The sequence below is a fragment of the Lycium barbarum genome, chromosome 2 (assembly GCF_019175385.1).
Source record: "Lycium barbarum isolate Lr01 chromosome 2, ASM1917538v2, whole genome shotgun sequence".
In the NCBI taxonomy this organism is placed as follows: Eukaryota; Viridiplantae; Streptophyta; class Magnoliopsida; order Solanales; family Solanaceae; genus Lycium; species Lycium barbarum.
The window spans coordinates 20,389,851-20,415,254 of NC_083338.1; the positions used below are offsets into that span (position 1 = coordinate 20,389,851).

Consider the following 25,404-nt stretch of genomic DNA (forward strand, 5'->3'; position numbering starts at 1 on the left):
TTAATATGTTAAAAAAGTTTAATAATTCACTTTCCTAATGAAAAACACCCAAACCCTAGCTTGAATCACTTTAGGAAGAATTATGTTGCAAACCCTAGGTTTTGATCATAAGAATCATGGGTTTGATGTTAGAATAGATTAGTAATGTTAAGGGTGTTCTAACCTTTGATTTGAAGACTTGGAGAGATGATTTTCGTCCTTAGGGTTTGGAAGAATGAAAAAAAATGGGAACAAAATAAGACCATACCCATTTTAAACCCAATTTTCTGCTAGAAACGGAGAAAATACGGCCTACAAAGTACGTCTTGTACTTTGAAGTACGTCCCGTACTTGTAGCCTGTATTTAGGCTGCCAAGACCAATGAAGAACAGAAAAAGTACGTCCAAAAGGACGTCCCGTACTTTCTGGGCGTACTTTGGGCGAAATCTCTAGCTTTTGTACCCTTCAGTAAAACGAACATAACTTTTTGTACATAGCTTTGCTCGGGCTGAGCGACCTACCGTTGGAAAGATATTTCAAAGATATACAACTTTAATCAAGGAGGTTTTTCCAAATTCGAAATAAAGTTTCATGAAAATATCCTAGAAGACAGACCTACTAAAACTTAGGCGAAGTTAAGAGCCCTTAAGAACTTCTATTGTTGGTTTGACTTCAAAAAGACCATCTTCCACCCAAATTCATCAAGAATGGATTCATATAGATATAATATCATGTTAACACTATATTTTTATATATTCACACCTAACTCAGATTTACGGGATGTTACATTAGCTTCCAAGCTAATATCAGCCTTATGTATATTGACAGACAAGTTACTCACCCATGGTGCCTTGTCCGCCGGACCTCGAGCCATCATTGTCGCAAACCATTCTCTCACAGATTGCTCTGATATTCTTTCAAACTTTTCATCATATTCCACTATGGCTGGCTCAACGAATTCATCCCCAAAATAAAACCTGTTGATTGTGCGGGCTGACATATCAACATGTACACCCTGAACATACACTGTATCTAACGGAGGAGCGACTTTCAAAGCTCTCTTGTTCTTGTGTCGCTGCTCTAGCAGCACTCTATAGGTATCATAGAATTCCCGAACCATGGTCGGGCAATAATCCCTTGGAGGCTGTGTGAATGCCTCTAGATGATAGTGCAGGATGAGATCAGTAATTCGAGGATAACTCTCTAATCTGCTCATACTGATTTGTTCTTCTTCTTGAATATTCCTCCTCGAGTTACCCCCGGTGACTGTAGTTGCCCCCATTATGTAGTACTTTCTGCACCCATCATAAGGAAATCGGATTGCAGTTATATCCTTTTTCTGCAACCGCATCCGCTTTTGTTCCTCATCTGAATTCAGTTCAGGAGCGGCTTGTTGCTCTGTTGCTGCCTCGCTAGCACTAGCGCATATGGAGGATGACTCCCCCTCTGCAGACTAGGGGGGAGATTGGGACAGGTGATGCTGCACTCGGAGTGATGGTCCATGCTCTCTTTGTTGTCATTGGTACTACCTCTTGACGTTCAGAGTTGAAGGGTTCATCTCTAAGAGTAAGGGTCGATTGTCCCCGACCTCTGCCTTTTTTTGGACAACCACCCCGCTTGACTGGATTCTTTGGAGGCATATCTGCAAAAATAACACCATTCGTCGTTGGGACAACCATAAAAATATAGAAAACCAGAAAAAGATGCAAAACATGAGATAATTTCAAAGCTGCCCGTCGATTTGCTAGAAGAGACGTCGGACAGATCGAAAGAGCATCGAAGTGTTCGTCGAACTGATCGATGAGATGTCGATATCATCATCGATCCCTATTTAGTCACTAGAAATTTCAAATTAAATACGGTGGAAAGGACGCCCCGTCGATTGATTCGACGGGCTGTCGAGTCCACCGTCGAGTTTGTTTTGCTTCAACCATCTGTGAGGTATCATTTGACGTCAAGAAGGACAGTTCGTCGAATGAATCGACGGACTGTCGAACTTAGCTTCGAATGATCTGCAGGTCTTTTTCTTATCTATTCAATACGATCCTCGGGTCATGGCGCAAACCCTCTCGTAATTGGGGTTACTCAGACTTCACCCCATGTTGGCTCGGGTTAGAATATGGAAAACAATTAGCGGGCAAAACAACTCCTTGGTTGTAATGCCCTCCAAGCCAAAGTTTCAAACAACACCACACTTGGGCATTTCATCAAACAGGTGGCGGCAAAATGACAACAATATCATGAATGAGGTGTGTTTGTCGTAATGCCCTCCGACTCGGTGGAAGACGATGTGCTCGCTTCACGAATCTCAATTTTTAGCCATCAGTTATACCCAATGAATCAAACATCCACACAAACCACTAGCACAAATAAACTAACAATAACAATACATGGAATTGCTCTAACTACTAACAACAACAATACATGGAATTGCTCTCACTACTAACAACAACAATACATGAAAGCAAACAACGAGTACGAACATGTAAACAAACAATACATGATCTAGCATACCTTAAAGTTGAAAGAAGACTTGATTTTAGCACTTAAGGAATGATGAACACATAATGAGCCACTACTAGGGTTACAACACTACAGAATGAGAGAGTAGACAAGAGAGAGAATAATGGTTAATGAGAGGAATGGTGGTTAATGGGTGAATTTAAGATAGGGGAAAGTGGATTACTGTTATGGGAGTGGAAGAGGAGGAGAGGGACTTAAAATTTGAAAAGAATAAGTGGGAAGAGAAAGAGAGGCGTCGGGTTATATAATCTGATAACCCTACCCGACACGTAAAAAGGACGGAATGTCGAATGGTTCGACGTTCCGTCGAGTGCAACGTCGCTCCCTCTTTTTTATTTATTTTTAATTTATATTCAAGGGAGAAAATGCCCATCGAATTGACCGTCATTCAATTCGACGGAGCGTCAAACCTGTCGTCAAAAGGCCATCATTTCCAGTGATGAATCTTTCAGGCGGTCATTTCGACGGCGCATTCTACGGCTCGTCGAGCTAATCGACGTTCCGTCAAATGTGCACCGTTCATCTGCTTCTTGGGAATTTTTTTCATTCAACACTTAGGTTCCTAGACACATCAACAAACATCAAAGAAACACAAAACAAAAACCAACGAAACGAAAAACATAATGCGAAAATAAACATGGGTTGCCTCCTAAGAAGCGCACAATTTAACGTCGCGGCACGACGTAATACCACTTTTGGTGTCAAGGTCCGGTGTCATGTTTCAACCGGTGAGCATCGACAATCTTGTCCCTGGCAACGGCGCCAAAATTTGATACGCTCAAATTACACCTAAATTATGATGTAAGGCGGTCGGTGTCAAATATAGTAACCCAACTAGGTTAAGGTCGAATCCACCGGGAATAAAGTGTGAAATAAGTACTAATTATATATGTTACTAATCTCTAAATACTTTAGTTCTATTCCGACTAGTACAGAAAAAGGGTTCTGGTTTGTATTCGCTATTTTGAGGTATTAGGAATTTGTTTGGATTAAAAGAACCAAAGTTGTATCCCCTTTGTGATTAGATGTTATGCAATGGGTATCAATATGATATATTTCTAATGGGTCGAGGTTTGGTATGCACTTAATCTCTAATGCACTTCCTAATATTTTCCAATAGTTAGAAAGTATTTCTTTTCATGATTTTCCTAAATATAGAAAAGTTGCAAGTAAAACCGATTAAATATGCCAAGTAGAACTCATCTTATCCATAAATGAGTTCATTAAACGAGGGTTAGCGCCCCGAGTCCTTGTTATATTATTTCAACTCAAACCTTAGTTCATCTTTCCAAACAAAACTATGGTTTGTGCATGTTTGCAACTACTAACTAACAAAGACTATGATAAATAATAAAACACGTCACAACCCATTATATATATATACAATGTTACACACCCATTACATAACACCCATCATTTGGGTCCACAATTTTGATTAAAGAAACTATTCACACATATTGGTCACAAAAGTAGTAAGCAATAATAGAGACATAAAGCTTACAAAGTGTAATAAAGATGGTGGGAATGGAATTTTTTTGTCTTCACTAAGCTCCAAAAGTGGAGTATTCAATGCTCACCCACCAATGGAAAAAGTGTTAGATGTTGGAGAAAAATCTGATGTGTACAAAAATCTAAAATGTTCTTTAAATAGGCTCCGAAAACGCACATCAACAATTGACAAAACTGCCCCTGGTAGCATGATCGACGGGCCGTCGATCAGTTCGATGGTCCGTCGATGCCTTCGTCTTTTGGTTCTTCAGTTCTATGGTCCATTCGATGGTGTCGTCGACCAGTTCGACCCTCTGTTGATTCTTCCATCTTTCTCTCTTCTGGTAGACAATTCTGTTTAACGATACAAACGACGAAACGTCGATCAGGTCGACGCTTCGTCGATGGCTCCGTCTATTGTCCTCTTCAACTTAGGCCATCACTGAAAATTTGAACTTATCGACGCTTCAAAGGACGGCCCGTCGAATCCTCATTTCTAGGCAATTTTTCCTTTTTTTTCTTTGTTTTTGCTTTTGGGCCATCGTCTTCCTAAAACATAACAAAAACACATTAAAATAACCCAGACTTACTTGAAAACAATCAAAATTCATAGTAAAAAGACGTCGAATGTGCCACAAATCCGCAACACATCATGGGTGTTCTTGGAGAAAATTAACAATATAATACTGACAAATCACCATTATTGTAAGTTTAAATTAATGAGTCTTGAATTTCAACTATGAAAATTGAGTCTAATCAAATGAATATTGTTGGAAAAACTTAGAAATATTGATAGGATGAAGATTGGTAGTTCAAACTTATGAAAAACTACTTTTCAATTCCGAATGTCTTAAGTTTGGCCCCGGAAAATCTAAAAGTCAAGCACAAATATTGGAAGCTTGACCTTCGCAACCCAACGCCAAACTACATATGCGATTTTTTTACAATTTCAGTCGTGTATGCTTGGAAGTTGTTTCCGAGTGGTTAAGCTTACAATAAATTATAAACTTCGTCCATCACTTAAAAGGATGGTCCCAAAATCGACTGTTGTGAATGGGCCCGAACCGGTATTAACCAATTGGCAAAAGCAACTCAACACCATATTAAGTGGCTATGTTTGGAATCTGGATGATAGATAGTGCCTGGAGCAATTAGGTTATGCAAATATTGTTGAGAAAAGTTTGTTCCTCTCATCCCATTCTTAACATTTGTATCTTGAATATTCCTGTATCTTCTCATCCCCTTCCTTCGACTCCATGCTTAGCATCTTTTGTATTGCCTTGGTTGATAGCTTTTCATTGTAACTAGATGGCTTATGCCCGTGCTGCGCACGGGCCCAACACTTCGGATTATAGTGTATCTATGTATATGTAGTTGTGTTTAGATAGTGATAATATATATATATACACACACACTATATTTATAATAAACATACATAAGTTTGTACTGTTTTTATGGATATATATATATATATATACTATGTTTAAAATACGATTAATATAACATTGTAGTTTGTGCTCCATATCTAAAACTTTATTATATTCGTGTTTGCTATGAAAATTTATTAATACTTTTTAAAAGAGAAGACTTGTTTAAAAGAAAACTATTTTCCTCTCTTTGAGATAAAATAATAGCAATATTTAAGTATCAGTTGATACTTTCGATTTTAATTCGATTAATTTAAAGGTGCAATATTTAAGTAGAAATTGATTTTCTATTTAAATGAAAAAAATGCTATTTTTTAAATTTTGATAAATATTTTCGGTTTAACTCATTTTACTTGTAGAAAAATAGAAGTATAATAAAGTATTTCTATCTACTTTTTAGAAGAGTTGGTAATATAAAGTATAAAACGTCAGTTTTTTGCCCTTAAATAAAAAAGTGGGTGGGACCACAAACGATTTTTTTGCCCTTAAATAAAAAAGTAGGACCGAACACGGACGACGATCTTGTCTCTATAAACCGGCTCTTCTATATAGTAGTAATAGTAAAGTAATACATATAATTTTTTTATCAAATTTTGATTTGGATAATTTTAATTCAAATTATTATATTAATTTTACATGTTTAAAATGAAACAAAGTAGAAATTTGATTTTCTATTTAAATGAAGAACTTCTATTTTTTAATTTTTAGTAAATATTTTTTGTTCAACTCATTTTACTTGTCATGTTATTTTTTACACGGTTTTTTAAGAAAACGTCAATTAGAATTATAATTTCACTAATTTACCTTATTAATTATTTGATCTCCATTTAATATTATTTTTTCTTTTATGACATTAATCTCATTTATTAGAGTAAGGAAAAAATAAAAAAGTAATTAAATTCTATCTTATTTTTTCTTTTCACATTTATTGTAAGGAAAAAATGAAAAAGTAATTAAATTATATCTTATTTAAATATATAAGTATTTTAAGTATGTTGCTGTACAATAATTTCATTTGCTTCCACTAATGGGTTGATACGCATGTGACAATGAATCCATCATTAATTGATTTAAATGTTTGATTTTCTAAACACTTTTTTTTTAACATTGTTTGTTTTTTGAATATGAGATTCACTTTTTTTTTCTTTAATATTGCTTGATTTTGTTAATATGGGGTTCACTTTTTTTTCCCGTGAGTTTGGACGTGGTGGGTTCCATTTTTTTTTCTTCTCCTTTTTTTTTAAATACTGGTTGGTGTTTAATATGGGGCCCACATTTTTTTTTAATACTGGTTGGTGTTTAATATGGGGCCATGAAGAACTTCTATTTTTTAATTTTTAATAAATATTTAATGAATCCATCATTATTGACTTAATGAGATACTTTGGAAATTACATGAATATTGTTTGATTTTTTAATATGGGGTGCACTTTTTTTCTGGACATTATTAATTTGCATTATTTTTATGCACACACACACACACACACACACACACACACACACACACATATATATATATATATATATACTATGTTCAAAACACGATTAATATAATATTGTAGTTTGTACTCTGTATCTAAAACTTTATTATATTAGTGTTTACTACGAATACAAAGTCTTTTTTGACATTATTTTTTTTGAATATGGGATTCAATTTTTTTTTATATTGCTTGATTTTGTTAATATGGGGTCCACTTTTTTTACCGCGAATTTGGAAATGGTGGGTTCCACTTTTTTTTTTATATATATTGCTTGTTGTTGTTTAGTATGTGGTCAATATATATGGGACCCACAATTTTTTCTTTTACAATTTTTTTATGGGCCTGTTTAATATGAGGCCCAATTTTTTTTTTTTATATATACTATGTTCAAAACATGATTGATATAACATTATAATTTGTGCTCCGTATCTAAAACTTTATTATATTAGTGTTTGCTAAGAATACAAAGTCTGCACTTTTTTTTGACATTGTTTATTTTTTTAATATGGGATTCATTTTTTTTATATATTGCTTGATTTGTCAATATGGGATACTATGTTCAAAACACGATTAATATAACATTGTAGTTTGTGCTCCGTATTTAAAACTTTATTATATTAGTGTTTGCTATGAATACGCATCGTGTTTAATATGGGGCCCACATTTTTTTTAACATTGTTTGTTTTTTAAATATGGGATTCACTTTTTTTTTTCAATGTTGCTTGATTTTGTTAATATGGGGTCCACTTTTTTTTCCCGTGAGTTTGGATGTGGTGGGTTCCACTTTTTTTTTAATACTGGATGTTGTTTAATATGGGGCCCATAATTTTTTAATTTTTTTTTTAATACTGGATGTTGTTGAATATGAGGCCCACAATTCTTTTTTAGGGCCTGTTTAATATGGGGCCCAAAAATATGGGATTCACTTTTTTTTTTCAATATTGCTTGATTCTGTTAATATGGATCCACTTTTTTTTTCCCGTGAGTTTGGATGTGGTGGGTTCAACTTTTTTTTTAATACTGAATGTTGTTTAATATGGGGCCCACAAATCTGTTTATTCTCTTGATTCTTCTCTCTTAAATTTCTTCGTAATTCGAGGGTCATTAGTAGAGTATTTCTCGAACGTAGGATGATTTGTATTTGGATGTGTGTGGACTTTCTTAGATGTATTTAATCTCCACGAAAGGATATTGTGGATCTTCTTGAAATTTTTAGTTGTCAAGAAATATCCGGCCACATATTGACCTCTTTTTAAATACCCATGAGTTTAGGGATATTTGAGATGCCTTTTCAAGGGAATATGTGCTCCTTTAATAGGTGTGATCTAGGGTTTAGGATAGAGTAGCCTCCAAAAAACTCTAACCGACTTTAGAGTGTGAGGATGAATTTAACTCATCTCGTAGAATCTTATTTTAAATTTAGTAAAATTTTGCTATCTAATCAGTATAATGCAGTAAATTAATGTGCTCAAGGACTTAACTGAAAATCGTTATAGTTAAGTTCAATTACTGCGTTAAGAGTACTTTAATACCAATTGTTTTTCTTGAGTATTTTGATTATTTCTTTTTTACTTTGGGTCATTTAGGTTTCGGACTCCCAAAAAGGAGGGTGAAAATAGAAAAAGGACAAAAAGGGAAGATAAGGGGAACAGATAAATATTGTGGAAAATGTACATTGTCGGAAATTGGAATTTGAAAGACTGACAGTGCCTTTTTCCCCAGCCAACCGCACTTAAAAGTCGGTGCTTTTACTGCTGCTTTTGTCGGATTCTTCTTAAATAAATGCTATTTCCATAGTAAGCCTCAACCTTTTGCATTAGCACACAACAAATAAAAAGAAGCTTTTTACACTTAAAACCCAATCTTCTCTGATTTCCCTTCAATAATTGGGTCATAATTACAATAATTTAAAGGGATTGATTAATCTACATGTTGTTTGTTATGCATATCTGATAACACCCAAATTGAAATCAGTCATAAGAACACAAAAAGTTAAGAGGTTTTTGGAGTCTTGACACCTTATTTTAAGTTTATTGTTTGGAGAGTAGAAATGGAGGAGATAGTGAAAAATGGGATGTTGGTATTTGCTGTGAATGGGAAAAGATTTGAGGTTGCTAGTGTTGACCCTTCAACTACTTTGCTTCAGTTCTTGCGCAATCAGACTTGCTTCAAAAGTCCCAAACTTGGCTGTGGTGAAGGTCCATGCCCCTTCCTCTCCCTATCTATATATAGAGAGACGGATTCAGAATTTAAATTTAAGATTCTTACAGTGTGTTTGTTACGAAAGGAAATGTATTCCTAGAAAAATTTTCTTGGAAAACAAATGAGTTTCTTACTTATTTTTTTAGTGTTTGGTAAGAAGGACACGAAATCTAGCAAAACACTAAAGGGGTGGGAAGTGAGGTTCGGTGGTGGCGGGATATCAAGAGGTAGGGGTTGGGGCGTTGGGTGGGTGGGGAGAAGATAATGTACTTGGAAGGTCATTTATTGAACTTGGTTTTCCCATTTTCATTTACCTCATTTTTTAGAAATTTATTTTCCTAGAGAAAATGTTTTCGAAAGGATTTTACCCAACGAAAAATTGGAAAATGTTTTCTTCCATACCAAACACACCCTTAGTGTTAAATTAATTGACTTTTGAAATTATGAGTTCAATTTTGTTGAAATTTTAGATGTAATCTGTAAGTACTGAGTGCATATGGTTGTTTTGGTGCAAAGTGCACAAAAAATGCTAAAAGCATTGGACTTTTTGATATTGGTATTTTTGTTGTAATGTGTTGGCTCCTTCTGTATTCTTTTTTTTTTTTTTGTCCCTGCTGTTTCTTGGAAACTGGGTATTTCTAAATGTGCTTAATTCTTATGTTGTGTTTGGTATAAAGGAAAATGTTTTCCTCCGTACCAGAACACACCTCTTAGTTCCTGCTATTAAGTATTTTTGCTGTCCTGAGGGTTGACCAGAAATTTTCAGTATGAACGCTTTACCCCTTGCTCTAAAGAGATAGTTATGAAGTTACTATATGACTAAATTGTCTGCAATGTGCTAGCTAAGCTATTGCTTTTTCTCGGGCTGACTTCAAACATTCTGTTATGTATAGAAATCGAGCAGTGCTATACTTATAGGATTGAAACTATATGGCTCGTGGTGAATTGGCTACTGTTCTTTTTACCTTTTTGTAGTAATTGGATGTTTTCCTTTATAGGTTACTACTTTGTCTTTGCTATTCCTTTTCTTTTCTGTTTGTTAGGAAGCTAGGAGAGGCAGTGGTAAAATCATATGCGTATCTTCTGTATTGATTTAAAATTTAAAGAACGCAAGTTAATGTGAGGTATGCCACTTTTTTATTCTGTTGGTAAGATTAGATAAGCTTGAAATCCTTTTTGCTTTGGAAGTCTTTGAAGAAGTTTTCAGCTCGTGAACTTGAATCTTTTATGAATCTGATGTTAAAGCACAAAATGAGAAAGAGTTATTCAGCTCCTAATTTGAATGGTTGCAGGCGGTTGTGGTGCTTGTGTTGTTCTTCTCTCAAAGTATGATCCTCAGCTTAAACGGGTTGAAGATTTTAGCGTGAGTTCATGCCTTACACTTCTTTGCAGTTTACATGGTTGTGCAATTACTACAAGTGATGGCCTTGGAAACACCAAGAACCGTTTCCACTCAATTCACGAAAGGTTTGCAGGTTTTCACGCTTCTCAATGTGGATATTGCACTCCCGGAATGTGTGTGTCCTTTTTCTCGGCTCTTATCAATGCTGATAAAGAAAAGTCTAAGTTGACTGCATCTGAAGCTGAAAAGTCTATGGTGGGGAACCTTTGTCGGTGTACTGGATACCGGCCCGTTGCTGATGCCTGCAAGACTTTCGCAGCGGATGTGGATATAGAGGACTTGGGGTTCAATTCTTTTTGGAAAAACGAAGATTCCAGGGATATAAAATTGAGTAAGTTACCTCCTTACGACCCGAGTAAGAATCTTACTACATTTCCTCAATTCTTGAAAAGTGAATCTGCCGCATGTTTGGACTCCAGCAAGTATCCATGGGACACTCCAGTTTCTGTTGACGAGCTTCGAAGTTTGTTGTGCTCGGATTTTTTTGAAAATGAGGCAAGTATTAAGCTGGTTGTCGGTAACACGGGCACTGGATATTACAAGGAAACCGAGCGATATGACCGATATATTGATTTGAGATATATCCATGACCTTTCAATCCTCAAATTAGATCATATAGGACTTGAAGTAGGGGCTACTGTGACTATCTCTAAACTTATTTCATTCCTGAAAGAGGAAAATAAAACTAATTCAAGTTTGTACGGAAAGCTGGTTAGCCAAAAGTTGGCTCTGCATATGGAGAAGATTGCTTCACCATTTGTTAGAAACTCTGCTAGTGTTGGGGGAAATTTGGTTATGGCCCAGAGGAACGGTTTTCCTTCCGATATCGCTACATTATTTTTTGGTTTAGGTGCTACTATCTGCATAATGACCAGTCAAGGTCATGAAAAACTCACATTCGAGGAGTTCTTAGCGAGGCCACTACTAGATGCGAGAAGCGTGCTGCTTAATTTTTTGATTCCATTTAAAAAGGAAGGAAGTTCAACCAGTTCTAAGTTTTTGTTTGAAACCTATCGAGCTTCACCACGACCTCTAGGAAATGCATTGGCATATGTAAATGCTGCTTTCCTTGCTGATGTTTCTCCCCACGGGAATGAGGTCCTGATAAATGATATTCAGTTGGCTTTTGGTGCTTATGGCACAAAACATGCGAGAAGGGCCAAAAAAGTAGAGGAATATCTAACTGGGAAGATATTAAACGTTAATGTATTATTGGAAGCACTTAATTTAGTCAAGCAAGCCATAGTACCTGAAGATGGGACTTCACACGCAGATTACAGGTCAAGCATGGTAGTCAGTTTTCTTTTCGAGTTCCTTTTTCGCTTAACCAATGTTGGTCTCAGGGTATCTGGTGGGTTGTTAAACAGAATTAGTAACAAAGACGGTTATATTAGTGAAGGGAAACCGGAGACACTGTTATCATCTGCTAAGCAGGTTGTGGAATCAAGCAAAGAGTACTATCCAGTGGGTGAACCAATGAAAAAATTTGGAGCCTCCATGCAAGCTTCTGGTCTGTTTGCCTTTCCCATTTTGTATTTTATTTCACCTCATGCATGTAACCTGAGTTTTTATGTCATTTTGCATCCTATTTGTGGCTTTGACGTTGGCAACTGTGTATAAATTGGTCAGTGACACGGCAAATATACATATAATATACATGTAATATACATAAAATAATATACATAACCGGTGTATATGTTTTATATATTTTGGCTAGCTCCTGTAATTAATTTTCTCCGTTGGGCCAAAACTGAAAAAGCCCACAATTAAAGGTCTACATGTATTACCTTTGTAAACAAGTTGAATTGAATTGGAGATTCTTATGTACCGGATTGAATCACCTATCGTTATCTTGTCAATGTATACTAGGTTTTGTGCATGTTTTTTTTCTTTTTCCTTTTTCTGTATTTTTGTAAACTAAATAGCTGTTTATCTTATCCGAGAGGTGCAGTGTGTCTCACAAGAAAAGTGTGTTATTGACCCAGCCCTCAGAGGAACTGTATAGGAGAAAATAAATATGCTGAAACCTATTGCACAACTACTTTAGACTATTCAACAATTGCAAATATGGCTGATATGTTTTAATGTAGAAAAAGATGTGTCTCTCATTTTCTGCTGTTGTTAGTCTGTCCCAGTAACTTAGTTTATCTACATATTTCATGTCATCAGGAGACTTACTCGTTGAAACTTATGTATAGTATTTAAATGGTTTAATGTTTGAGGAAGATAAATGAGTTAAGGAAGCAGGTTATTTGCTATTAGGTAAACATGTATGTAACTGTGACGGGGATTGTTATCGAGCCTCTGGTACAGGTAAAGCTGGAATAATATTCTTTTATATCACTATATGTTCATGTGTTTAGGTTATAAATTTCCTTAATTTTCCCACCCCTATGACTTGCCCTTTATTTTTTAATCTTGGAAGGCTTAAATTTGGCTGTGACTTTGTTTGAAGATGGTTAGATTTAAGAGTTTTTCTCAATCAGATGTGATCATCATTTCTTCTTATGTACTTTGGTTTTATTAGTTCTATACAGTATAGGTTTATGTTTAGATGAATTTAGAATGCTGGCCCTTTTTGAGGTTTAATCGTCCCTTATTCTACTCAAAGAATTAGTGGGAAAGAAGGATTCTAAGAAGGTTCACATTCGGATGCTGAAAAAACAATCTTAATTATTCAGTGTTCAGATCCAGATACAATATCTAAATATTCAGATGTGTATTCAGATTCAGACGTTTTAATCTTTGAAAAAAAAAACAAACAGATGTCTTATTGCATTATTGAAAAAAACGATTAAAATTGCAGGTGAAGCTGTTTATGTAGATGACATTCCATCACCACCAAACTGCCTATATGGAGCATTTATCTATAGTACAAGACCATTAGCAGGGGTAAAGGGCATACACTTTGGATCTAATTCATTACCTGATGGAGTTACTGCCATTATTACTTTTAAGGATATCCCGAGCAGAGGGGCAAATATAGGATCTAAGACCATTTTCGGTGCTGAACCCTTATTTGCAGATGATGTCGCTCGATACGCTGGTGACCGAATTGCTTTTGTGGTAAGCCCTTAGTTTCAACAATCTCTCTGCTAGAATAGGTTTTGGCAAGATGATTGCTCATATACTTCTCTAGAGAGGACATTATTAAACTATTTCTTTTATGTTCAATGTTATTTTCAAATAACTTAGGTTGCTGAAAGTCAGAAGTCTGCTGATGTGGCTGCAAGCATGGCCATTGTTGAATATGACGCTGAAAATATAGATTCTCCTATTTTAACCGTTGAGGAAGCCGTTCAGAAATCCAGTTTTTTCCAAGTCCCACCATTTCTATATCCAAAAGAAGTTGGTGATTTCTCAAAAGAAATGGCTGAAGCTGACCACAAGATCCTCTCTGCTGAGGTACTTTTGATTTGTTCACCAGTGATTTCTTTTAAGTAAGTTCTTGAAATCTCACTTCCTGCCAGTTGGAATCAAATATGTTTATCTATAAAATTTAATTACTTTTTTGGTCTGCCCTAAAAAATAATAGCCCGCAAATGTATATGTTCTGTATATTAAGTATAAATATACATGATATATACATAAATATACATATAATATACATATTATATACATGATCAATGTATATGTTTTGTAATATCTTGGCTAGCGACTGTAATTAATTTCGGCCGACGGGCCAAAAAATGAAAAAATCCCTAAATTTACTTATGGTTCAGGTTGAAGTGTGTGACCATCTCATCTAAAAGCTTAAGGGGTTAGAAAGAGCACATTTTATTTACTTAATTATGTCTTCAATAGTTCAAGTTTATCAGTGGTTGGCCCTGCTAATAATCTTTGCAGGTGAGACTTGGGTCTCAGTACTATTTTTATATGGAGACACAGACTGCTCTAGCTGTTCCAGATGAAGATAACTGTATGGTTGTCTATGCATCAAGTCAATGCCCCGAGTATGCAGGTAGTGTAATTGCTAGTTGTCTTGGTGTCCCCGAGCATAACATCCGTGTCGTTACAAGAAGGGTTGGAGGTGGCTTTGGAGGCAAGGCAGTGAGAGCAATGCCGGTGAGTATCTGTTACTTCTAATATAGAAATGAGAAAAACATAAATTTTCTGCTTGGATGAACTTTTGGATCATTAGTTGGTTCTTTGTCCCTAATATTATAGATTTAAATCAACTCTTTGTCGACATGGAAGGTTTATAGGTGAAAAGACCTTATGCCTTCCCAGCGAGATTAAGTTTGACATGAACTTTTTCGGGATAATTACATTTTTGGACCACTCTAAAACATAATAGCCGGTAAATGTATATGTTTTGTATATTAAATATAAGTATACAAAATCCCAATTTTTTCTGTTATTGAGACCTGTAAATGTGCATGTCCTCTAAACAATGTGATCGTAGTAGTGCGGTGATGTGGAAAACATGGCTAAGGTTTGTGGGAGTCTTCGATAGTAGGATGAGAAAGAAAGTTCGTAAGCAGCTATTGATATGCTTAGGTAGAATTAATAGAAGGTGATACAAGTACCTCGTGCACATTCCAGTTCACAGAAATTTTAAATAAGATTTTCTCAAGTTTCCTTTTTCCATTGTGTGGTTCTGTTGTAATAAACTCCTCCCTCCGTCCCAATTTATGTGACACTCTTTCCTTTTTATTTCTCGCGAAAAAAAGGACGCCTTTCTATATATTTAGAACAATTTAACTTTAAACTTCTCATTTTACTCTTGCTAAAATGATTTATATCCACACAAATATAGATGGCTTCTTTTAAACCAAAAGTTTCAAAAGTCTTCATTTCCTTCAAAAGTCAAAAACCATCACATAAAATTGGGACGGTGGGAGTATCTCTTTTAGTGGCTTTGCAGATTCCGTAACTAAGCAAGAAGAGAATGTCACCATTTTTTTTTTAAAAAAATTCTGATGTCCTCTTAATTCTAACGTCTTCTATGTTTTCCAATTATGTGCGAAAATTTCATGAGATTGATTAGCTTGGAATCTTAATATTCAAATGATAGATATAAATGCATGGATCCAGATAAACTATGAAATGACAACTGAAGACATGAATAATCCCTCTATATATTTCTCTGTTTCTTTCTCCTTCTCTTTATATCTGTTGCAACAGCATTTCCAGTTCTGTTGTGAAAATCATACATGACTTGTTAGGTCTCCACTGCCTGTGCACTTGCAGCGCTCAAGTTACAACGCCCTGTCAGGATATATGTCAACCGAAAGACTGACATGATAATGGCAGGAGGGAGACACCCCATGAAAATAACATACACTGTTGGATTCAAGTCAAATGGAAAAATCACCGCCTTACATCTTGATATATTGGTAAATGCCGGGATCACCGAAGATGTTAGCCCCGTCATACCGTCAAACTTTATCGCGGCTCTCAAAAAGTATGATTGGGGTGCTTTATCTTTTGATATAAAAGTATGTAAGACGAACCTCTCCAGCAAATCAGCTATGCGTGGGCCCGGGGAGGTGCAGGGATCTTTTGTTGCCGAAGCTATAATGGAACATGTAGCAAGTGTACTGTCTCTGGAGGTGGACTCCATCAGAAATGAAAATATTCATACCTTTGAAAGTCTAACGTTATTCTACAAGCATAGCGCAGGAGATATAGGTGATTATACTTTGCCAAGTATCATTGATAAGTTGGCCATATCCTCGAGTTTCATTCAAAGAAGAGAGATGATAGAACAATATAACCAGAAAAATATATGGAAGAAAAGGGGCATTTCTCGAGTGCCGCTTGTATATGAATCTACACAACGACCAACGCCTGGAAAAGTAAGCATTCTGTCGGATGGATCGGTAGTTGTAGAGGTTGGAGGTATTGAAATTGGTCAAGGTTTATGGACAAAGGTCAAGCAAATGACTGCCTATGGTCTTAGTTTAATTGAAAGTAGTTGGAGTGAAGAACTTGTGGAGAAAGTACGTGTCATACAAGCAGACACTTTAAGCTTAGTGCAAGGCGGGTTTACTGCTGGAAGCACTACATCTGAATCGAGCTGTGAAGCAGTTAGACTTTGCTGTAAAATATTAGTTGAAAGACTAACCCCTCTGAAGATGAAATTGCAAGAACAAAATGGTTCCGTTGATTGGACTACACTGATTTGCCAGGTTTCTCTTTTCTATCTGTTCTCCTGATCCATTTTGTGTGAACTGAATCTCTTATAACATTCTTTATTTACACGTCGAATATATTGAAGTGTTCAAATTTTGATCCTCCCCTACTCATCTCAGGCACAATTTCAAGCAGTAAACTTAGCAGCAAATTCTTATTATGTGCCAGAATCCAGCTCCATGCAATATCTGAACTATGGTGCTGCTGTCAGCGAGGTAAACTTGTTTCTTTTTTGGGATAATATCCTTTTTGGACCATCCAAATAAGTATAGCCCAGAAAATGTATGTCTTGTATATTAAGTACAAATATACATGTAATATACATATCGTATGCATAATCAGTGTATATGTATTGTATATTGTAGCTATCACTCAATTAATTTGGGCCGACGGGCCAGAAATGGAAAAAGCTCTTTTTTGTTCCCACTCAATCTTTTAGCTCAATGTGGAAAGACTTATTTGCTTCACCTCGTCATTGAGGATTACATCAATTCTCAATATTCTAACGAGCGCTAAACACTTCGCGGATGTTCTAGTTATGGAGCATTTAAGCAACCCCGTAATACTCTGTAAAGCACCTTTTAATGGAAACTAACAAAAAAAATGTTGGTTTTGCAGGTGGAGATAGATATCCTGACAGGAGAAACAAAAATTTTGCAATCGGATGTTATATACGACTGTGGACAGAGCTTGAACCCAGCTGTTGACATGGGACAGGTATACTGAAAATTTGCCTCGATTTACATCAAGCTCTAGCTTTTATAATGCGATTTCCTTAAACAATTAAGAAGTATATGATGGTAGCTGTTATTCAATCTTGTGAAGAACCTTTCTTAGTTGTGTATGCTTATTTAAATTTGTCTTATTCATCTAAGAAATCCTTGTTTTTTTCCACTAGATAGGATAATATTACTAATAGCTGGAAACATTAGTACAAGGTTCGACTCGTCTTGGACAAATAGATCATAATTTAGCAATGAATTTTACAACATTATTACCTTGCAATCTTGCATCGGTTACGTTTCGTTTTAGCCGAGGGTTTATCGGAAACAACCTCTCTACCCCACAAAGGTAGAGGTAAGGTCTGCGTACATCCTACCCTCCTCAGACTTCACTTGTGGAATTACACTGGGTTTGTGAATTTTCCAACATTAAGCTCTCAAAAGTTACCATGTTTTTTTTTCTTGGGATAATTACATTTATTGACCATTCAAAAATATAATAGCCAGCAAATGTATTGGTTTTGTATATTAAGTATATATATATATACATACAATATACTGTCTGCACAAATATACATACAATATGCATGTAATATACATAATCAATGTATATGTTTTTTATATTCTGCTAGTAATTAATTTTGGTCGAGGGGCCAAAAATGAAAAAAGCCCCTTTTTTTTTCTATATAGATATTCTTTATAGTTGGTCATCCTAGCTTAGCCACCATAGACCTGCAATCGTCAATGATGTCGGAATAGTGATTGTTTCCATGAAGAATCCTATTGATCACCTCCTTAATATCAATAAAGTTATCCTTGTTGCCGGGTTACGTCTCTGGGTTGGCCTTCTAAATCGTGGAATATATTTTCTTGCAGATTGAAGGGGCTTTTGTACAAGGGATTGGATATTTTATGCTCGAAGAATATCTTACAAACGCAGACGGATTGGTTGTTTCAGATAGCACTTGGACATATAAGATCCCCACAATTGACACAATACCCAAAAATTTCAATGTTCAAGTGCTAAACAGCGGACATCACAAGAAACGTGTTCTCTCGTCTAAAGGTACTCTTCTTTCTTTATTCCATCATTCAGACGAAATTTCAAATTTTTTCATTTGTTTCTTAATACTGCTAGGATGACTTGTGAGTGAATTCTCATCCACAACCTGCCATTAAATTGAGTGTGAATAAATATATATATATATATATATATATATTTGAGATAATTACAGTCCATGGCCTTTCGGTGATCTAATTTACAAAATAGGTTTTGTATGTTTAAGTATAAATATACATATAATGAACATATACCACATATAATATACATATACTACATATAATATACATAAACTATACATAAAATATACATAAAATATACATAATCAGTGTGTATAGGTTTTGTATGTTTTGTCTAGCGTCCGTAATTAAGTTTGGCCAACAGGCCAAAAATGAAAGAAACCCATATTTCATTAAAAAAAAGTTTTGCTTAGAGAATGCAACATATTATGATGCTGAAAATTGAGTTTGTGAAGCCATTTCCTTTATTTCCAGTTATAGGGGTAAAGCAAATCTCACTTTGAAGTCTCCTCAAAATGGTATATGTCCATTTATCTGTGTATATTGTTGATTCGATGATAACGATTTTTTTTTTTTTTTTGCAGCATCTGGTGAACCGCCACTGCTTTTAGCATCCTCAGTTCATTGTGCAACAAGAGCAGCCGTTAAAGCAGCAAGAAAACAGCTTAAACTTTGGGGCAAGCTCGACGGGTCGGATACAAGATTCTATCTGGATGTCCCTGCCACATTACCTGTAGTGAAAACACAGTGTGGCCTGGATTATGTGGAGAAATACTTGGAAACTTTACTTGAGCAAGAAATCTAGCTGAATGCCTGATTTCTAGCTTTTGGAGATATACTCTATGGTCCGGATTTCTTTAAAAATGCCGCACCACCCATGTTGGGTCCTCCAATAATGCACTGATCTGACATGTATCTGTCGAAATTTTTGAAGAGTTCGAGCAACATAGATCTTATATATCAACAAAGGCAAATACTTTACTCCTTTAGCTTGAAAAAGTACTTACTTTGTTCTGCTCCATCAATAGCGTACAAATTTTGTATTTTCATATATACAAGCCTTACCTTAAATCTACAAGTCTGCACATAGTGCAGAGATACTTTTTGGGAAAATTACGGCCCAATATGTTTGGGTGATCTAGTTTACAAAATGGCTAGCAAATGTATATAATTGTATAGGTTTTATATATATATATACACACGAAATAGTCCCGTCCTTTTTTTGCATGTGTTCAAAGATGTGAAATGTTGGTACCTGATCGAATTGATCAGTTCAGTTACGAATAAGGTTCGAGTCTATCTGTCTCTTAGGATGCCTCAGCTGCATACATCACTGCATTTTCATTTTATATCTATCGTAACGATAAACAGTCTTAAACGGATCGCTTCAAATACGGCAGGAACTTTGTTCAATTTAAGATTGTACACCTAAAACAATAAAATACAAGTGGTAAACCTCAATTTAACGTTGATGAATAATTGGTATTAAGCGGTCAGGCCTATTTTCTTTTGTAATTAGCATTTTAACATGTTCTTATTTTCGAGCTAGAAAAATATTGAAGGTTGCAATAATCAAATGATCACTGCAACATCTCTTCTTTTAGTTTTCTCCGTCACTTGAATACTTCTAGTGGGTATCTTTTATTTGAAAAAATTTCAGTTTTTTTCTTTCTTTTAAATAATCAGTTAGTTGAAGTGTGCGTGTGTCTCTCTCTCTATATCTAAAGAGAGAATCTCAAAGCTTTGTAGTCCTCACATGAAATATATTATTCAATTTATCACTAATTGATGCTTTAATTACTTTGCAAATTCTCACTAATTTTGGTAAATTTGATTAACTATATGGGCTAATTAGATGCTAGGAGTGATGACGGGGAAAGCTGATAGTACACCACAAAAGATCTATTAATTTAACCAAATTTAAAATTGATTCAAAAGTTTATTGTCTCTCTTTTATTTGGAAATAATTATTAAACTTGTTTCAAGTTATTCTTTTCCCTTTAAAATTAATTATATAGACAAGTAAACAAGTTATCGTTACATTCCTTTCTACCTTAGTACATGCTTAATTATTAATTGGAAATATTTTTTTTATATACCTAAAAAATATTGAAAAAAGTAACTAAATAGATATTGTTAGCTCTCCAAACAATAAAAACAATATAATAAATAATTGAAAACGAGAGTAATCATTTTTCACATTTTTGGATATTAAAATGTTTTACAAAAGATGAGACAATCAATGTTTTATATAATTAAGGACAAACGGTTTTGATAAATATGAAATACTAAAACTACATACACATTTAAAAAATTAGAATATTGAGTTTTTTAAGAAAAACATGTCTTAACATGCTTTTTTTTTCACAGAAAAGGAAAGATTAAAGGAAGAAAAACAAATAATGAAAAGAAATAATTTCATTAACTTTCCAAATCATTTTTGTATGTTTTCATTTGAAGAAACCTAAAGTATTTTACTGTATCAAGACTTTTAATTATTTTCCCCACACGAAGTTTGTGAATAAGTGATTGTCTGATAATGAGCAAGGAATATCCGTCTTTCTGCTAAACAGGATGGATTGAACTCATAAATTTTAAATGCTATCCTTATTTATGAGTTAATTTCATTGACGTGATCATACAACAATTTATAGCATCAAATATTTTTGATATTACTTGAATATCATAATTATTTTTTTGTTTCAAAAAATGGGTTAGCAGATATAAGTTTAATTGAGAAAAAATCAAGTTAAAGTCATGGATCATTAAAGACTTAATCTCAAAAGATTTAGTAAAATAAAAAAGAGAAAAGCTTTAATGCATGCTTTAATTTGTTTGAAAACAAAAATTAAGTCCAAATATACTCTAAAAAAATGTTATTTTTAACTTACATAGACTTTTATATGATTTAATATTTTAAAGCTATTGAAAAATTATCGAATTGCCTTTACAACTAATATGATGGTACAAAAACAACACAAAAAGTAAAAGGAGAAAAAAAAACATAAAAAAATAAAAAGAGTTGTAAATATAAATTTTAATGTAACTTGGACCCGAACTCGTATGGGCCAAGTACCACTAGTATATAGATGTATATATATGGATTCTGTTAACATAAAATACGAAGGTTGAGATGTATCAATGTACTCATAGAAGTGCAAAACCACCAACTAAATGATTGACTCACCTCTTGAATAACAGCAAGCTTGAGTCACAATCAGCCACGTGCTCTGCTAGTGTTAGGATATGCGTCTATAATAGCACATGGGAATCACGACTCAATACTTCTATAGGGTTTAACTTAAAACTTCACTAAAACAATGAGCAGTTTGAAGTTACAAACCTATAAAACCCTCATTGTATAACTAATATATATTGTTAATAGTAATATTTATGTAAATTTTATAGTTACTTATAATAATGGGGCACATGCATGTGCAAAGCGCGCACACAGAGACTAGTTCTATAAAAAGAATATATTTTAATGCAAATGAATAAGATAGGGTTGACAACTGATTGCATAAATTTTCATCATAATTTTCAAATATTTCCCATTTAACTTTTTATAAGAAAACACATTCTCATGAATTGACTAATAAGAAAGAGGAAAGTAGTGAGTAAGAATAACCATATACAACTATAATAAAATTTTAACGCTCTTATATGACATGTCTTGAGAATTTATTTTCTTATAAAAATTAAAAGGAAAATGGTTGAGAATTACAAGACAAATGTACGTAATCTATTGTCAACCTTATCTTATTCATTTGAATTGAAATATATCTATCTTTTATAGAATTAACTTTTGTGTACGTGCTTTGTACGTGTGCCTCATTATTAATAAATACACTTTAAAAGTTTACATAGTGAAGAGATGGTAGTAAATTGCCAGACTTGAAAAAGCAAGAAACTATATTCAAACTAACTTTACATATGAACCCGGCTAATCCAAACTAACAGATCCCATCTTTGAGAAAAGATACAAAAGAATTAAATTTTAATTTAGCAGCTGCGCTTGGGAACTCTGTTAACAATGTTTCAAATTCAAAGGTACGACTTCAACATAGGCCGCAGTGGCGGAACCAGGATTTTCACTTAGAGGGTTTAAAAATATGAAGAAGTAAATACACGAAGAAGTCAAAGGGTTCAACATCTATTACATATACATATAAAAAAAATAAAATTGTATATACACAGTAAGTTTTTACCGAGGGGGTTCGGATGAACCCCTGGAGCCTACCTAGCTCCGCCCCTCCCGTATGACCTTGTAGATGGCAAACCGGTTGGGTCTTTCTCGATGGAGGAACATGCTCTCCTAGCTCAAACATGTAGATTCACTGTCATAGGTAGATTTCCTAGAATTCGTCCTTCTATTGAGAAAACTAGGGATGATTATCAGGAAACAACGGCTCCTAAAGGAACCGTCAAAATAAGAGCTTATGATTTATACCATGTTTTTGTTGATTTTAATCTGGAAGAGGATCACCGAAATCTTTACGGTAGAAATTTCATTAGCTTGTGCGATATGCAAATAAAGCTTCTAAAATGGAAGACCAATTTCAAAACGACCTTGGCCCCTGTCTGGATTAATCTTCCAAACCTAAGGTGGCATTTTTTCGAATGGGATGCTTTGTGTCGCATTGTAGCACCTATTGGGATCCCAATTGTAGCAGATAATGCGACATTGTCCAAGACAAGACTACCACAGCTAAAATCAAAGTTGAAGTTGACATCACAAGACCTCAGGTTATGGAATTCAGATTGATTTCAAAATGAGGAAGGGGAGCTTGAGTCTTTAAACCAAAAAGTGGAATATGAAAATGTTCCTGAATACTGTTGGCACTCTAAAGCTCAAGGACACAGTGATGCTAAGTGTAGGATCCAACATCCTGAATTAAGACTTTCTCAAAGTAAGAAGGATGAACAACCCAAGAATGTTGTTCGTCCTAGAAATGAGAGAGTTAACAACATCAAAGAGCCCAGTCCCCAGGTTGGTATGGAGCTTCATGCTAACACTAATACTGGGAAAACTAAAGACAAGCAAGAAGATATTTTGGGACCACAGTTGGTTGATGCTACTGTAGAAGAGGAAGGATGGAAAACTGTTACTAGAAGAAGAGGAAGAGGGTAAAACAAAACCTTCAGCAAACAACAACGGTGGATTCCAACAAAAGGGAATAAGGAGTTAATGACTTTTCAATCTGTGATCACTGAGAAAGAGGGACATGAAAATACAAAGGGTACCAGTGTATTTGGTATTACATTCACAGCTCAGGATGCAAACAAAACTGAGGTGACAAAGGATAATAAAGGGAAGAGGAAAGTCAATGCCACAAAGAATAGTCAAGATATGGCAGCTCAAGCTACATCAAGAAAGGCAGGAGCTCAAAAGAAGGCTACTGAGATCATACATCCCCCTTATGAAAGAAGGACTAGAAGCAGGATAGGGAATGCGGAGGAAGAAAATGTCATTGAAGTTCAAAAGGATTTCGGTAGCTAAACACCTAACTCTTGCAATCAAGCTACAGATGGCACAAAATCCTCTGAAGTATAAATGTATACTCTGAGGACAAGAACCAAAATGGTGCTAAAGGTGTAAGTTTTAAAACCCCAATGAAGATTACAAAAGTGTGGACACAGGGAAAAGAGCATGAACAATGTTATGATCATATGGTTACTCTCTCCCCTAAACCACCGGATGAAAAAGTTTTTGATCCAAAAAATACGATGGAAGAGGAATTTGCTGAAACCCTAGCCCATTTATTCCCACCTCAATACTAAAAACTGTGCCTAATAACCAGTCCTTGACTACTACTTAGGGGAACAGCAATGAGGTTATGGAGCAGAAAAGGGTTGATGTTGAAAATTCCCAAGGAGACAAAATGAATGACGAATATGGGCACCTTGAAACTGAATCTGAAGAGGAAATAGAGGAGTGTAAATATCAAACTGAGTATGCATCTATGTCAGATAGTGAAATGTCCATCAGAACTACCAAACTAATAGAATCTGTAGATATGGATAGTGAAAACTATACTAAAGAGCTCAATGAGACCAAAACTACAAACAACACAACTCATGAAAGCCAAGACAGTGACCAAACTGTCTAGTTCAGTGAGTTTTCTTCTTATTAAATTTTATCATAGTTACCTTTTGTCTGATATGTTTGCAAGAACCTTTTGTTAGTGCAGAATATATCACTAGGTACATGAGGCATCTGGACATGCAAGGTTGCTTTGCCAATATCAACAACAAAATTTGGATTTTTTGGACCAATGACTTTGATGTAGTCATTAAAGAAAATACTAAACAACAAAGTCACCTTTTCCCTCAACCACAATAGCATCTCAACTCAGTTGCATGTGTCTGCTATCTATGTTAAGTGCAGGACAAGATTGAGGAAAGATCTATGGGAAAATTTGGAAGACTTATCATCAACAATTTCTGTCCCTTGATCTTGGATGGGTGATTTTAACACCATCACTGATCGTGATGAAAAGAAGGGTGGCAAAACACATAAAATGGACAGAAGTTTTTATTTTTTTGATTGCCTGGGAATATTTTCACCTGGTGCAATAATAGGAGAGAGCCAAATACTATCTGGAAAAGGTTGGATAGGATGGTCTACAGTGCTAAGTGGTTTGACCTCTTTAACCATACCTTGTCTCCCATTTAGCTAATGCTTGCTTGGATCATGTTCCCAGATTAATGCAATTTTCCAATACTATGGATGAGCATATCAAATACTTTAAATTTCTAAATGTTTGAATGAGCATGAAGATTTCTAAAGGGTGGTTCAAGAAGTATGGGATCAAGATGCATCAGGTACTCCAATGTGGATTCTTCACCAAAAGCTTAAAAGGATTGCTTCTAGACTTTGTCAATGGTCTAGAACAACCTATGGCAATTTGTTTGAAGAACCTAAGAGGAAGGAAAGTGACATTTCCAACCTAGAACTAGTT

The 25,404-nt window shown here is 35.0% G+C and overlaps 1 protein-coding gene across 4 annotated transcripts; it reads left to right on the forward strand.

Moving 5' to 3' along the window:
• The first annotated feature begins 8,676 nt into the window (after positions 1-8,676).
• Positions 8,677-19,658, forward strand: LOC132626318 (indole-3-acetaldehyde oxidase-like). Of its 4 annotated transcripts, none has more exons than XM_060341156.1 (11): positions 9,058-9,096; positions 10,393-10,463; positions 10,576-12,012; positions 13,309-13,568; positions 13,698-13,907; positions 14,349-14,567; positions 15,671-16,636; positions 16,760-16,855; positions 17,259-17,357; positions 18,239-18,428; positions 19,027-19,658. In XM_060341156.1, exons 3-11 carry the CDS (start codon positions 10,614-10,616, stop codon positions 19,245-19,247), a joined length of 3,660 nt encoding a protein of 1,219 aa, XP_060197139.1. In that variant the 5' UTR covers positions 9,058-9,096; positions 10,393-10,463; positions 10,576-10,613; the 3' UTR covers positions 19,248-19,658. The 4 variants fall into 4 exon arrangements, with proteins under 4 accessions (XP_060197136.1, XP_060197139.1, XP_060197138.1 ...); XM_060341155.1 differs by lacking the exon at positions 9,058-9,096 and adding an exon at positions 10,144-10,224; XM_060341153.1 differs by having other exon boundaries at positions 8,677-9,096; positions 10,393-12,012.
• Positions 19,659-25,404: the final 5,746 nt, after the last annotated feature.